General features: G+C 45.7%; 1 protein-coding gene across 2 annotated transcripts in view; it reads right to left on the bottom strand.

Annotated features, from left to right (window-relative positions):
* The window catches only part of LOC132474262 (CD166 antigen homolog), a 26977-nt gene extending 20546 nt beyond the window's left edge, over positions 1–6431 (bottom strand). Inside the window, exon 1 of one of the 2 annotated variants that reach the window (XM_060074846.1) lies at positions 6034–6431. In XM_060074846.1, coding sequence (XP_059930829.1) covers positions 6034–6091 — 58 coding nt within the window. In that variant the 5' untranslated portion in view covers positions 6092–6431. The remainder of the gene's footprint in view (positions 1–6033) is intronic. The other variant, XM_060074845.1, reaches the window with a different exon arrangement.
* Positions 6432–15657: the final 9226 nt, after the last annotated feature.

Below are 15657 nucleotides of genomic sequence, written 5' to 3' on the forward strand. Positions count from 1 at the left end.
CCCCTCCCCCTCGGGGGTGCTCCCATTTACCAATAAAAGACTTGATCTTTAAAGAGCATGACTTCACTCTTGTACATGCAAGCTTTTACGGCTTTATAAAAAAAAAATTGGAGGGGAGGGGAGAGCAAAGGTCGCTGGTAAACCAGACCCGTTGGAGAGTTACAGTTGTGCACGTTCTCCCCGGAAACCTCGCTCTTTGCTGATAAGGAGGGCGATAGGGCAGAACTGAGCATCGCGTCCAATTACTGGAAGACGGTGCACTTCACCTTCTGCGAGTGCTCGGGCTGCGGGGCGGGTGCACGCTCAGAGCTGTGAAGGGGCAACTTCACGGCCTAACTTCTCATGTCTAGTGGTGTAATGGCCGGCTCTCGGGCTCTCTGAATATAAATGAATGCAAAACAGTGTGGCCGGGGTGGCTGATGATGGCTGGGAGATACATCTCATTGCTGAGGAATACCCTCGCAGCGTTATTAAACGTGTGATGGGCTCCTTAACACGATGACCTGTTGGGAACGTTTCATCTGTCAGTGTAGCTTTCAAAGTAAAAACGGTGCACGGTATTGTGATAGCAGCATACAACTGCAGGTCACAAAGTCTTCGGTATACTCCCAAATTTGTTGGCACACACACAGAATCGCACAAACACAGATAAGCACGACGTGGAGTAAGAACCCCTTAAAAAACCGCCTCTGCCTTGAGATTCGGACCATGTATTGGATGTGAGCCCTTCGGTATTTATTGCATGCCCAGCTTGCGCACCAGCAGACATACGTTTGCCTGCCCGTCCCCTCGTGAAAAGGAGGCTCCCTTCTGAATGAGCACTCCTGTCGGCTCCCAAGTTCAGCCGGAGCCGCATGTAATCATAGATAGCTCGGGGGCACCGTGGGGTGCTGCGGCATACCAGGGAGGGAGAAAGATGGGAGGCATCAGCGGAGCACAAAGCACCAGCTTTTAAAATGACCAGACTGTGGAAGCGAAGGTCAGCCGCGGACAAAAAGCCGTGCTGTCGAGTCCTCCGGGCGAAGAGCCCTACGACTATGCTTTCATGACAGGAACGAAGACGGAGAGAAAAACATGGGGGGGGGGGGGGGGAAAGCGAAAGCTAAAGAGAGTTTGAATGAATAGGCACCACTCAGTATTGGGAGGCTGTTTTAGAACCAACAGAAAGCAATTCAGAAATAAATAGAATGAAAACATTGCGTTTTACTTCGGAGCCCCGATACCCCCCCCCCCCTTCTCTCTGCCTTCCCAAAGCACCGACCCAATACAATCCCCTATTGTACAAAAGCCTCTTTCAGTCTCCCCTCGACCGGGAACAATTCGCCAAACATGTACGCTCCCTATTCCGTGATTTGCAGGTTTTCTGAAAGGGGCAGGAATTATGACTTTGCAGGGAGTGAACGCTGGGGTGAACCCTCACCTCTGACCTCTCCTGGGGGTCAGGAGGGGGCTTCATGGAAGCAGGGCCCCAAAGGGGCCACAGTGTACTCCCAGTAATGGCTCCCATCGGCCCTAATGGAACATGATGACGGCTGTGTCTTTCCACCGACATTACAATGAGAATGGAAATAATAAAATCATTAATAAATCTCAAGCCCACAAAGATCCCCCCGTGGGACGGGGGCTTGACGACGGCACTGTGAAGCTCACCCTTCCCCTCCCTGGGGGGCTCTCTCTCTCTTTATCTCTCTCTCTCTCTCGCTCTCTCTCTCTCAGAGCCATTAGATTATCAACCCAGATAACAAACAAGAGGCACTCAGAGAATTCATTAAAGACAATGGAGATGCGCCGGGGATTTTTTTTCCACTAAGATCCCGGGCCTTGTTAAAAATGGGTGTGGCCGCCCCGCTTTTCATATGGTAGGTGGTTGGGGGAACGCCCCCCCCTCCTCCGGTGGCACACATGAGAACAGGCAGCACAGAGTCTGCGCCCTCGCGGAGGGGTGTGCCTCTGTGTGTGTGTGTGTGTGTGTGTGTGTGTGTGTGTGTGTGTGTGTGTGTGCGTGTGTGTTTTGCTGTGTGCCTGTGTGTGTGTGTGTGTGTATGTGTGTGAGTCTTCACCCTCGCGGAGGGGCGTGTCTCTGTGTGTGCGTACGCGAGTGCGTGGGTGTGTGCCGTTCCATATTCATGACAAAGGGAGAGAGAGAGAGAGAGAGAGAGAGAGAGAGAGAGAGAGAGAGAGAGAGAGAGAGAGAGAGAGAGAGAGAGAGAGAGAGAGAGAGAGAGAGAGAGAGAGAGAGAGAGAGAGAGAGAGAGAGAGAGAGGGGAGCGGGAAAGGAGAAGTCACCATCACACATCCATTTGTTTTAAAAAAAAGAGACTGCTTCACAAAACAGTCAGCGGGCGCCCACAGGAGTCCAGTGGGGGGCGGCGGGGGACCGCATTAATGACAAAGGAGCGAAACAAACTCACTTTTTGTCTTAACACAAGGGCCCGGGTCTATTGGAGAATGCCGTCGCCCTTTCCCCAAAACCAGGGGTTACCTTCACGCATTACAATGGGGGAAGGGGGGAGCCCTGCACAATAGAAGTGGTGCTGCATGGAGCCCCAGTCACTTCTATCCTGATGTTAATTCTCCCTCTTCAGGGCTGAGACAATGCCACTCTCATTGCAGCCCTCCCCTGAATACAACTAAATAAAGAACTGCTTTCCTGTGGCACAGCACTGCTCCACGCTTCATTTCTCAACTGAAAAGGCGAACAGGGGATATTGTTTTACAACAGATAAATTATTAAAATAAATACCCCCTAATTATCCTTAAAATATTCAAGTGTGAACACTTGAAGCACAATAGTTATCGGTGCTTTTATGTGAGAGTGGATGGAGGGAGGATCGCAGCGGTACAATTAAGAGTCTGTTACTGCTGTTTTACTGATGCCTAAGGAGAGTAAAACTGACACAAGAGGACAATGGACTTATACCATCATGGAGTCATGGTTGCTACTGCACTCGCTTTCAGAGCGCTTCCATGTTCTCCAGAGATGGAGTCCGTCATACCATTGCTTTTACTCAATGTGAGCCAGACCCCGAATTATACCTCTTTTATGTGTCACTCACAGGAAGTACAGCCACTTTGTGTGATGGCTATTATGATAGCTCTGCACTTCTGTCGGTGCTATGTAGGGCTGTCAAATGGTTCAAGTTGGATCATTCATTCTTGGTTTTGATTCGACACCGGTTCAATGGGTCTCTCCTCCTGACTCCTAAATTGAACATCTGGGCAGAACGTCTGGGTTACCGTGAGACAATAAGGAAGCACAAGAGCTCGCACAATCCCAGCCTGACAACCGACAGCCACCCACCTGTTCAGTCATCCATTTTACAACACAGAGGCACAAGACCATAAACTGCACAAGCTCAACCGCATGGTGCGTGAGCTGCAAAATGGGGAAAGATAATACCACTCGAAAAAACTGTTTACATCCGCGTGGATAGCAGTAAGTTGATAGTTTTTCGGATGGTGAGCTCAACCAACAGGTACTAAAATATTGTGCCACTTTGGAAAGTTTAAAGATTATAATAATAGCAGACAAACTCTGTGAATCCTTATCGTGCGCCACAAAATATTGGATCTTTGGGATTGCTTTGTGTCCCCCCCATTCAAGTCCTCTGAAAGCTTTGGATAATTATCCCCAAATTAACAAGCGCTGCAGCACCAGGCAATTAAACAAGAGGGCTGGTAGTGTTTGTATTCATGACCACATCCCGGCTGGACCTTAATAACGCTTCTCAATATGACAAAAAAAAAGTGGATCTAACTATTCGATAACAGACACAAAGGAATCCCCTCCTGGCAGGGGGATCACAGCCTCCCCAGGTGGAGATAATTCTCCATGCAAACAAGACCAGACACGCAGGGGCGCATAGATACACAATGGTGTGCGTCCGCGATGCAAACCAGAGACACAAAGCCAGCCCGCCTCACCAGGACGCCGCCATTACGCCGTCACATGTCAGGTTTCGACATAAACTAGTTATGGGTGATCGGGAGGGAGGCGTAACTATCAGGTGAAATGGTCTGATTCTCCCCCACCTCGCCCCCCCCCCCCCCCCCCCCCAGTCTCTCTCTCTCTCTCCCCTCCCCTCTAAAGTTCCACACCCTACACACACACACCACACACACGCGCACACACAGACACGCGCAAATGCACACACACACTCGATTAGTGCATTAGCAAAGTGAGAGACCCGCTGGCCGGACTGGTAATGCCAGCTGGGAAACTGAGGGCTGTCTATTCAGGCGGGAGGGGGGGTTGGCTGAGCGCGGGGAGGGGTTGGTGAGAGACAGCGAGAGAGAGAGGGGGAGGGAGGGGGGGAGGGGGAGAGACAGAGAGAGGGGAGGAGAGGGAGGGGAGGCTGGAGTAGGAGGGAGAGGGTGTGTGAGTGCGGAGGAGGGGGTGGCGGCGGTGGACAGAGAGAGAGAGAGGGGGGAGGGATGGAGAGAGTGGAGAGGAAAAACCAGATGCATCTTTGCAGACTATTTGTTCTTCAAGCCTTTCAGGGCCGCTGTGTATTATCTGTGTGACTCAGGGTCGTGCCCCCCAGTACAAGAGGAGCCGGCCCCCCTCGCCCACTCCTGTGCCCCCCCCCCCACCCCAACCCACAATGTATTGATATGGCTTGAATTGCTAACCCAATAAACTGTCCCAGCAAGACGTTCCCCAGGCCTGGTAATTCAATAAGGAATAAAGGGCTGTAGCCTCCCATGTTCCCGTGTTAGACGGGCATGTGGGGGGATCATCAGGATGTTTTCTTGGTCAACGAAAGACATAAGCAGTAGACTTACGGTCTCCTATGATAAAAAAAAAAGAAGAAGACGTGCTACCATTTTTTTTTGGTCGTGTGCAGAAACATCAACAACGGTATAGTGCGCACTAGTACACAACACAAGAGCCCGGGGTGGACAGGGTGAGTCACAGGGAGTCGGAAACGCTTTAAAACCATTAGGCCCGTGTTCTCCATCTCGAAACAACCAGGCCCCCGAGCGGGAGTAGTGACAGGTGTGGCATGGTATTAATTTACGACAGCGGTGCCTGTCGTGGGGAAAGGTGTCAGACGGGGAGAGTGAAAACTAAAGTAGAGTGCTCCACCTTTCCGCCCCCTCTCTCTCTCCACCGGCCGCTATCTGCTTGAGTATAGCTTCTGCATCTAAAACGGCAGGGCAGCAATACGACAACTGGAATACCTACCTGTTGTTAGGGGCGATGCAGCCCACGTTTAAAAAAACAAAACCTCTTCATTTTTACAAAATGAAACAATTTTGGTACATGTACATAAATAAATATCTAAAAATGTAATAATGTATTAATCGATATATAAATATATATTTAGATAAATATATCTCGCCATTATGCAAACCCCATTGTGTTTTCCACCACCACTGACTAATGTCCACCGAACGGCTGTGATATCACGTGGCGCCACTGGGCCGCCGCCTCCACCTTTAATTGTAGCTGGCAAAGTTTCCACAATGGACAAAACGAGAAATAACAAAATATAACAAAAATCTAGTAGGAAACCGTTGCTCTTCTATAGCTTCCAATTAGCTAGAACCCAACGGTGCACTAAAGGGTAACCACATAGTCTGTCTGGGGTAACACGTGTGAGTGCGAAATGGAGGGAAGGCAGTGCTATCTCTCACCCATCATGTTACTAACGGTGAGATGGCAGGAAATGGACAATAGGTGCTGCATCACATTCACACCCAACCAACATGTGTTTGGTTGAATGGTCCAGTCATGGGGATCTGTACGTATAGTGTGACTATCCAGATGCCCCAGCTGATTATAAGAGAAGTTTAAACAACACTTCAGCCTGGAGTTATTGAGGAGATCTATCCTAGCCTAGAGACCTGCTTTCTGATATCCCGGCGTGGCGATGACGCCCTCGTCTCTAGTTTGAATCGGCCCATAAGTTACAATGCGTGTGCTGTGTTATGCACCCCAAAAAAGTAACGGACACCAATGCACAACAGCCAATATGTAATTTAGGACGGATGTGCACCTCCACCACACTGAGTGAGCCCAGAACTTACCTTGATAGACGATCCCGAAGAGCAGGACAGCCACCGCGCCGGCAGACAACAAGTGCATCCTTGCAAGTATCGCAGACTCTTCACTGTGTGGTTAAACGTGCGGGTTTTCTGTTTAAACGCCTTCCACAATCAGCGCAGCTTTTAACTAGGTTTTCTTTTCTTTTTTTACTTCCAGGGAATCTCAGGGCTTTAGATGATCATCGAGGTATGCTGAGCCTTATTCTTCTCCCGGTGTAACGTGTAGTCACTGAAGTCCCTGGCAGCAGTAGTGCAGAACAGGTAACAGCGGAGCGGATGAGGAGGGCGGAGACCTCTGCCTGCAACTCCGCCTATGCTGCGTTCACACCAACAAAAGAAGGGGCCGCGCGCATCCGTACAAAGTCAATGCAAAGACGCGTACAGAGGCGATTTTTTTTCTCGCGCAAGCAAACACGCGACAATGCGAAAATATTCGCTTTTGGTTTGAACGCACTAAATCCAGACCCAGCCCCCTGCTGTAGAGAGCGCCACTTCTTGCACCATTAACGCCTGGCCCATAAACGACCCCGACGTCCAACTTCTTGAATCTTACGGGGCCTAAAGGCTATAAGCAAGCGACACCTCGTTATTTTTAATGCCTTTATTTACATATTATTCTTTTCCATCTCCATTCCACCATGCGCCTACACAGACGTTTCTGGTTGTCCAACTCCCTCCCATCTTCCATCACTTAAATCAGTCGTGTGTTGGCGACGCTGAGCACCACGTCGTGAATCCTAGCCGCTCTCAGATGTTACAGAGGCGGAGAGAGCTTATGTCATATAAAGTTCACACCATGAGGGGAATTCCATTCCCGTTGGGAAGACTTTTATCTCTGTTCAGTGCGTGGTTGTCCCCGCGTGACACAGTGTGTGTGTGTGTGTGTGTGTGTGTGTGTGTGTGTGTGTGTGTGTGTGTGTGTGTGTGTGTGTGTGTGTGTGTGTGCGTGCGTGCCTGCCACAGTGTGTGTTTGTGTGTGTGTGTGTGTGTGTGTGCCACAGTGTATGTCTGTGTGTGTGAGTGTGGTGAGTGCCTCTGTGCGTACATTAGTGTGTTTTATATGTGTGTTGGGACTGGATTTTGTGCCAAAGAGTAAAAAAGTGTGAGTGTTCAGACTGAACGATGACCATGCCTTGACCCCAAACAGAGCAGTCGCGATGAGATAAGAGTGGCTGGACAACTGCACATGGATGTTAGGGGCTGTTTATATCATAACACTTACAAACAACACGGCGCATGCAATGCACTTGGTCTCGGATGGAAACACAAATGCATCTGAAAGCCCCGGCCGGTTGAGACAATGCATTTATGGAGAGAGGGAGAGAGGATTTTCAGGTCTGGGAAGGGAGATACCACGGTGAATAATGAATTACAATACATCAAATCATATCGGTGACAACGCAACAGTCTCCAGTGTCTTTCATTTGATGAAAGAAGGACTGTTCCTCTTTTGACAACAGTTCCTGCTGGCAGGACGGATGCAAAGAGCGTTTCATGCGTTTGGGGGAAGAAAGAGTACGCATGGCATTCATGCAGCAAACTGACAGATATGTGAACTGTTTGTTTTATCGTTCTCTCTATTGGGCCTGCTGCATACTTATGTATCCTTGCTTTAATGTAGGAAGGCATGGATATCTTAAAACGATAATGCTGAAAGACGACTTATTGTACAACACTGTTTCCGTTCTCGTTAAGTTATTTAATGCGTAGAATCACACCGAATCGTTAGCCTAACTACACGAAACATGAATACAAGAGTATAAAAGCGTCTGCTAAATGCACTAAAAATGTAACTGTATTGCCAAAGTTAACCCTCTGGTAGCTAATATATAACACACTATAACTACATCACCCCACATGTAAAAGCTGAGCCTGCCACATTGGATTCAGGGCCATGTTTGTACCTTCAAGTGATGTAGCAAACTCAAAAACGATGCAATGGTGTGAATCCCCCCCCCCCCCCCCCCCCCCCGCACTTCCACCCACGCAGAACCCAAACAGAACCACTGGGCCGTCCCAACGCCCCTCCTGCGGTCTGGGGGATGATTTATGAGTGGTCAACAGAATGGGTTTTAGAGCGGAGCGGCCAGCACTAAATGACCCTGACATTTTTAGCGTGCGGGGAGGAAGGCAAGGAGCCCCTTAATGGGCCCGTCCTGCCCCGGCTGGCAGGCCCTGGCGCGCTGACGATCAATGATTGCTTCATTAGTTAATCAGTTTGGCTGTTGGTGCGCCTTGTTAGTCGATGCTAAGTTACCCCGTTAGCCTGTGTCTCTGGGGGCGGGGGACAGAATCGATCAGAGGACTTTGGGGTTTAACTTCTTCGACATACTTTGGATGACCGGAACGGATCCAGGGAAACGGGAGGGAATCATTTGTATGTCGACGAGTGTAAAGTAATTGCATTGATTCCAAATGCCATTTGTATTATGTCTTTGAACCGCGAGCTATTAGAAAACATGAAAACTGATGAACCTAGGCTCATGAATCATTTATCCCAATAGGTGGCCTTTCTGTTTTTAAATTATCTGGAATGCTCCCCGGCAGGTCAGCTGCATAGTGAAATCTGATCTGATACCTGTATCTAATCTCAGACAAACTAAAATGTGCTTTTAAAAGACCAGAACATCCATGAAAAGCATGTGTATCTTTGGTAGCTATTCAAGGTGCCTTACTGTTATTCTAACCTACTTCAGTACACGTTCTCCTCTAAACTAATGCCCACTTCACAACATAATGTACTAATACTAATTTGGGTAGTAATTTGGTGTTTAACAATGTTGCTTAATGCAGTGATGCCAAACCTATTACCTTGACCATTTTTCCGTTCTGAATGTATGCTTGAGCTAACGTTATACGTAAATGCTTAAAATACTTAACCTTTTATAATATGCTGTAAAGATGTCAGAGGATATGTCACGACGTTACAACATGACAGCTCACATTACATGCCTTAGTCAAACCTGTATTGTGGGGCTATGACATGTTAATGAGGCCCGTTAACAAGGTCATATTTCTCTCATGAATAAATGAAAAAATGCTCTGTTTTGTTGCTCTTTGAGAGGGAAACGGAAACTGAGAATATTAGGACGTTAGGGTGTTAGGATAGACTGCTTCATTGTTAAAACATATGTTGCAATGTCCGACAGAAAGGGACAATGTTGGGCTGAATGTTATAATATTGGACAGAATTTTACAAGAAATTAAGTCTGATGTGTTACAATGTGTTACAATATAAGCCGTACATTTTGGTCAAGCCATGCCCCCATTCGTAAGGCTGGATGTTAGACTGGTTGTGAGTTTGTAACTGTGTATGTTGTGTTTTTTCCCCTGTGGTTACCTAGATGCTGCATATGCATCAACGGATTTCCATTGCAGGGAGAGAAGGCAGAGAAATTATTCATGAAGACATAGGCCAATGTGCTACAATGCAGACAGCTGTTGGCTGTCTGCAAGTTTTTATGATTCTCTCAAGCCTGAAATTATCTGTTGATTTGTCAGCTAATCGGCCAGTGCCTGTGGTATCTACACTATTGGATGCCTTCTGCGGTGTGCTTGGAAATCCACCTTGGAAATCAACTGAACAGCAGATTTGGTTTCTTCAGTCAGCACTTTTATTTAAAAAATGATATTATTTCAATTGATTTTGTTATCCAACGTATTCCAGTTGCGTCGTCTGAATTCAAAGGCTATGTTCGATCGTTTTTTCTCTATGTGCCAGTGGTTGAATACTCCGTTTGTCAACGGTTCGCTCTGGTGAAGCACGGTCAGATTATATTACCCTCTTGATCTTGATAGAGAGAGGGAGAGAGGGAGAGAGGGAGAGAGAGAGAGAGAGAGAGAGAGAGAGAGAGAGAGAGAGAGAGAGAGAGAGAGAGAGAGAGAGAGAGAGAGAGAGAGAAAGAGAGAGAGAGGGAGAGAGAGAGAGAGAGAGAGAGAGAGAGAGAGAGAGAGAGAGAGAGAGAGAGAGAGATAACCATCAGGAACATAAACAATGTCTCCATGTATTTGAGGGTTAAAAGGTCATGTTTCGAAGATCAGACCAATCATGACCTGACGTTCGGGACCTCTGCGTAAAATATGTGAAGATGATAATCTGATGACGATAAAATGACTAAATCAACATGTTATTTAGGAAAAACAATAAGACCAACCCCATGGTGACCATTTGCCTGAAACGAATAACAGGGACGTTTGTAGTTTGGCTGTCTACATTCAAACCAAATATCTGATGATAATATTTCTGAAATTAAACAAAAGGGGACCTATTTACATTCAGCCTATTATCATGGTGAATCCAGCACTGTGGTTAAAGATTAGGGCCAAAGCTTTACTACGGTGTGTTTTAAGCTCTGTAGGCTCCGCAAAGAGCAAACAGGTCTAGATTGTATTTGTAGCCTATTGTTTGCCTGGCCCAGCCCTAACATAGCCCTTACTCGTATTCATGTAGCATTTCGGTTTCTGTGATGCGTATGCTGAAGTGAAAGCTGAGATGGAATCTAGTGGAGGAACAGGTTTCCAGATACACAGGATAAATCCAACCACAGCATCAATAACAACAACAACAGCAACACCAACCACAACAACTTGACCGCACAATGGCAGGGTAAACAATTCAAACAATTATATCCTGACATCTTATACCTCAATATATATCATACTTTAACATTATATTTTTTTGAGCTCATGAATGCTACGATGAACACACTTGTCAGACAGCTGGCAAGTGCGGTTTGTCACTTTTGCATGATCCAACTGAATCCCCAAGGCTCAAATGACAGTCTGTGCTTTGTCCCGTCCCTCTAATTATGCATTTTAATTGTGCATGACGTCATATTGCGATAAGGAGGAATTGCTTTGAATGTAATTTCACACAGTCTTCAAGGGAACATACGCCCACGCTGCAAGTTTAAACAAGCCAAAGAAACATTTGTAAGAGTGACAAAGTTACAATGGCATTTTAACGGCAACACAAACAACAGAAGTTTTAACCAGTAGTTAAGATTCTGTGTCCTCAGCGTTTCACATCCGGCTCCTAAGTGATGTCCTTGCTTGTTCCCCCATTAGGAACATTTAAGATTGTATGACGGTTAACCGAAACAGTTCTTGACGGTAAAATATCCTTTCACCTACACAAAACTTAACACTCCAGTCAGGTTGTGTTTGGGGTTTTGTTGAGATTGAATCAATAAAACACAGTGATAATCTTTCCTCTCATCAACTACAGGCTGCGACTCTGAGTCACAAAATATATTCAAATCGTATTCTCTCTACTGGGTACGATGGTGTGTTTTTTTTGGCCCACGTATGCTTGTCGTTTATTTTCTTACAATTACAGTTGAAGAGTTTCCAAACACGAGAGCTTTGATGAATGCTGTTGTTCTTGAGAAGCATATTCCAAGTGTTTCTAAGCAGCATATTCCTAGTGGCCTATAAATAGTTTGTGGTTTCCTGTATTTTGAATTTCTCGAAACAGATGCGGTGTCTGAATGCCAATGAGATCCGATTTTTTCGACAGCAGAGCCAGATGCTGGGCCCTTTAGCCTGCTTTTCACCTACTAATGCGATCTGTGAGGTGGAAATAATATCGTATTATGGAAAAACGGGATAACTTGATCCAAGTGGGCCGTGATCAAACAGAAATTGCCACGTGTGCAAAACGAATCTTTTGCAATGTATTTTTTCTGGCCGCCAGCTGACTGCAGAATGCAGAATAAGGATTCCTTCGCCCAATTGCTGTGCGTAACCGTGGACATAAACACAGATAACCAGGATTATTCGAGATAAAAAGGAAATGGCTCTATTATTGTAAGAATGTTTCGTTTCATGATCATTAGGGGGTTCCACCAAACCTTGATAAGGGCTCCACCATTCTTGCCTCTCACTGACCCACCTGCACCCATTTGTCCCGTGTTCGTTAGACCATGGTTTTCCATAACCACTTGTTTTACCTCAAAACACAGACAAACCCGCTGCACCGATGCTGCGGACAGAGACCGGGGAATGTTTGATGGGAGATAGCAGTGGAGATAAGGACCTTGCCCTCTGTCAACAGTTCATCACACAGATCTGATCTGCCCCAATTACACCCGGAGCCAGCCGACCCAACAGGGCAGATTGGGCCAGGCTCTATGGGATGTGTTGCACTAAACCCTTCCCTGGGTCTATAGGTCCGGGGGGGGGGGGGGGGGGGGTTTGTTTACAGGTACAACCAGCAGCCAGGGAGTTTCGATGTAAAGGGGGACTGGGGAGGGCAAGGCTCCAGCCAGGCTGCCATTGTGTGTACAACGGCCCCTGGGCTTCTGAATAACAACACGGTGACCATAGCTTCCAGGGCCCACCAGCGGGCGGCAGAGAAAGGAAAGGGAGCACGCCCCCTTTTACACCACACCTCCAAACAAGTTTGCATTAACATAGCAGTAAATACTGTTTTCAGGCAAATGTCCCCTGGTAGCCCCATGCTGTGCCCATGACAATGTGAGCTCGCAGTATAACCCAGATGGCGCTCGGAGTGGTTGAAATATGACACTTGGGTTTGAATTTTAATGATCCAATCGGAAAGGCCACAGAGTTGTCTCTCCGGTCCTATTGTGGATTGTGTATATGTTGTATATATTACACATGTTTTGTACACATTCTCCCTGCTGAATATCATGTTAGTCAAGCTATTCCCTGCTGCACTAGGGTCCCTATCCTGTTTGAGTAATGTGCGCGAATATCGCATTGACCTAGAAAGAAAAAAGGTACCTCTATATATACAGACACTTAATTATCGTGTAACCAAAAACACTCATTAATCATTATTAGATCATATCGTTATATTCTGGTGATGGTATTATCATATGTGGTCCTATTTAGTTGAACAACAGTTTTATTCACCGGGGGAAAAAACTGTTTTGATAGGATTATTCTAATATGGAAATCTATCGAGGGCAGCTAAAATAAAATAATGCTGGTAGCATTATAGCTCCTTAGTAACCGACGTTGAGTGAGAACAGAACCAACTGCCGGAGCCATTTATAGAGTGATGCAGCTCCTGTCGACGGAGGAGTCCCTGTATACCAGTGTTATCATGACAACAACTCATCTCAGCCTCAACTCATTATTCCTCTGCTTGTGAATTCACTTCTCATATTGGGATAACGGAAATGTAATATTCACCCGTCTCCTGTCCGAGTGCAATCCCGAGGCTTTCTGGTGTTTTTTTTTATGGTTTTTGTTATTGTATACAGGGCCCTATATGGAAGAGTGTAGGCGGATTATAGAACAGGCCAACAATTTAATTACAGAGCAGTTGCTTTCAAATTCGTTCACAAGGCATTTGTAGCTTTGTTTGAGTTTTGCATTGAATGCCGGATTAAGGAAACTGTCCTACTTTTGCTTTCATTCCACATTATGTTTCTTCTGTGTCACATCAAACTCTTATAGCGTTTCATATATATATATATATATATATATATATATATATATATATATATATATTTATTTATACCAGTTGTGTAACCAGGGTGGTTTAATCTAATTACCCAGAAAGCCTCTGCTGCTTCTTCTTGAGGGACAAGGTACGTAAGAGTGAAAAGACTAATTTCCGATCCCAGTAGTGCGTATGAAAGGACTTCTCCGTCAGACACTGCGTTTCATTCATCGTCTATATTAAGAAGAATCAAACTGTGTGTTTCATCATCATCACTGACATTGAGTGTTTATAAATAAGCCTTCTCTGATTTAATTCACTGTCAAAGGTGAGCAGTACAGATTTTTAACACAGGGCCTGTCACGTTAAATCTGGTTAGCTTTTAATAAAACTCAGTCAGGCATTTCTTTGCACTTCAAAAGAAACCTTATATTCTGTCCCAAATCTACACGCATTATATATGAAGGGTTCAACATCGTACAAGCAGTGGTCTAGTTTAAAAGTGTTCTGCGGCCAGAGTCTAATTGTCCTCCCTACCTACCTCAATGCAGGCGAGAGAGGGAGGGGGAGAGTTGACTTCGGTATGGATTCGGAGCTCCAGAATCAATTTAAATGGACATCACAGGCCACTCCGCACAGAGCCACCGACTGTGCTGAGCCTCAGCAGGACCACACAAGGCACTAAGGTGCATTCTGGTCATAGTAACATGACATTATCTAGCCGACTACGGCAAATAACCCCTCATTTTTAAACAGCAAGGGAAGATTTGAAAGACATAACATTGTAGTCTAGAAAAATGTGCATGCGTAGACTGTATGGTAAAGAATCTGCATATGAATCAACCTAAATTGAGATGTTTACATTCATAGAACTCTTCCATGCTAATGTTTAAAAGTGCTGGCACGCCTGTTCATGGTTCTGAGATTTATTTATTTATTCATTGGGTTATCTCCATGTCATGGAGAGGAACTCTAAATCCCCCGGTATTGAACGGGACTGTCATTCCCAATATCAATTAGACGGCCTCTTTAGATGTCTCTTCCTCCGTCTAACCTTTCCTCCGCTCCACAAAGTCACTTTTCATTTTTCAACTTCCTTCCGCCGTGCCAAGTGGCACAGGAACAACAACTCATTAATCTAACCCAGTGTGTGGACAACATAATGGAAGCTCTCCGTTGGGGCTGATGCCTAATGGTGGAGCCGCGACTCGGGGTCTGACATACAGCCAGACTCCTCCATGTTCTGTTAGAATACATAACCTCATCGCAGTGTATTATATGAGTCCGATGAATCATTACTATTCTTTTATTTAGCAGGGAGAGCGTTGGATCGAAGAGACATGGATCAAAAGAGAGTTTGCTCACAAAGGCCTTCAAGTAGACTGTGGGGATCGAACCCTCAACCTTTTAGCTGTAGTTCTCTGGAAAGCTGTGGTAATCCCTTCCAGGGATGTGCATTACGTAACGGCATTCTCTCTTTCTAGCTATCTATCTATCTCCCTTTCATTCACTCTATCAACATACGTATCTATCCATCTATTTATTTTTCTATATCTATCTCTATATATGTACATACCTACCTATCTACCAATCTATCTATCTATCTATCTATCTATCTATCTATCTATCTATCTATCTATCTATCTATCTATCTATCTATCTATCTATCTATCTATCTATCTATCTATCTATCTATCTATCTTTTTCTCTATCTCTCCATTTATGTATGTATGTATGTATGTATGTATGTATGTATGTATGTATGTATGTATGTATGTATGTATGTATGTATATATGTATGTATGTATGTATGTATGTATGTATGTATGTATGTATGTATGTATGTATGTATGTATGTATGTATGCATGTATGTATGTATCTCTCTCTGTCTCTCTCTCTCTCTCTCTCTCTCTCTCTCTCTCTCTCTCTCTCTCTCTCTCTCTCTCTGTCTCTCTCTCTCTCTCTCTCTCTCTGTCTCTCTCTCTCTCTCTCTCTCTCTCTCTCTGTCTCTCTCTCTTTCTATGTATCTATACTTGCAGCCGTCTGTCTGTCAGATCCTATAATGTAATCCAAACCACTCGTCCTAAACCACTGGGTACATTTCCAGAGGCGTCTGATCCCGTTGAACGTGACTGTGTCTCCCCAACACAGGCCACATTCAATACCGGAAGGTCAAGGGTCATCCCCTGGG

Source organism: Gadus macrocephalus, chromosome 16 (assembly GCF_031168955.1).
Source record: "Gadus macrocephalus chromosome 16, ASM3116895v1".
Classification (NCBI taxonomy): domain Eukaryota; kingdom Metazoa; phylum Chordata; class Actinopteri; order Gadiformes; family Gadidae; genus Gadus; species Gadus macrocephalus.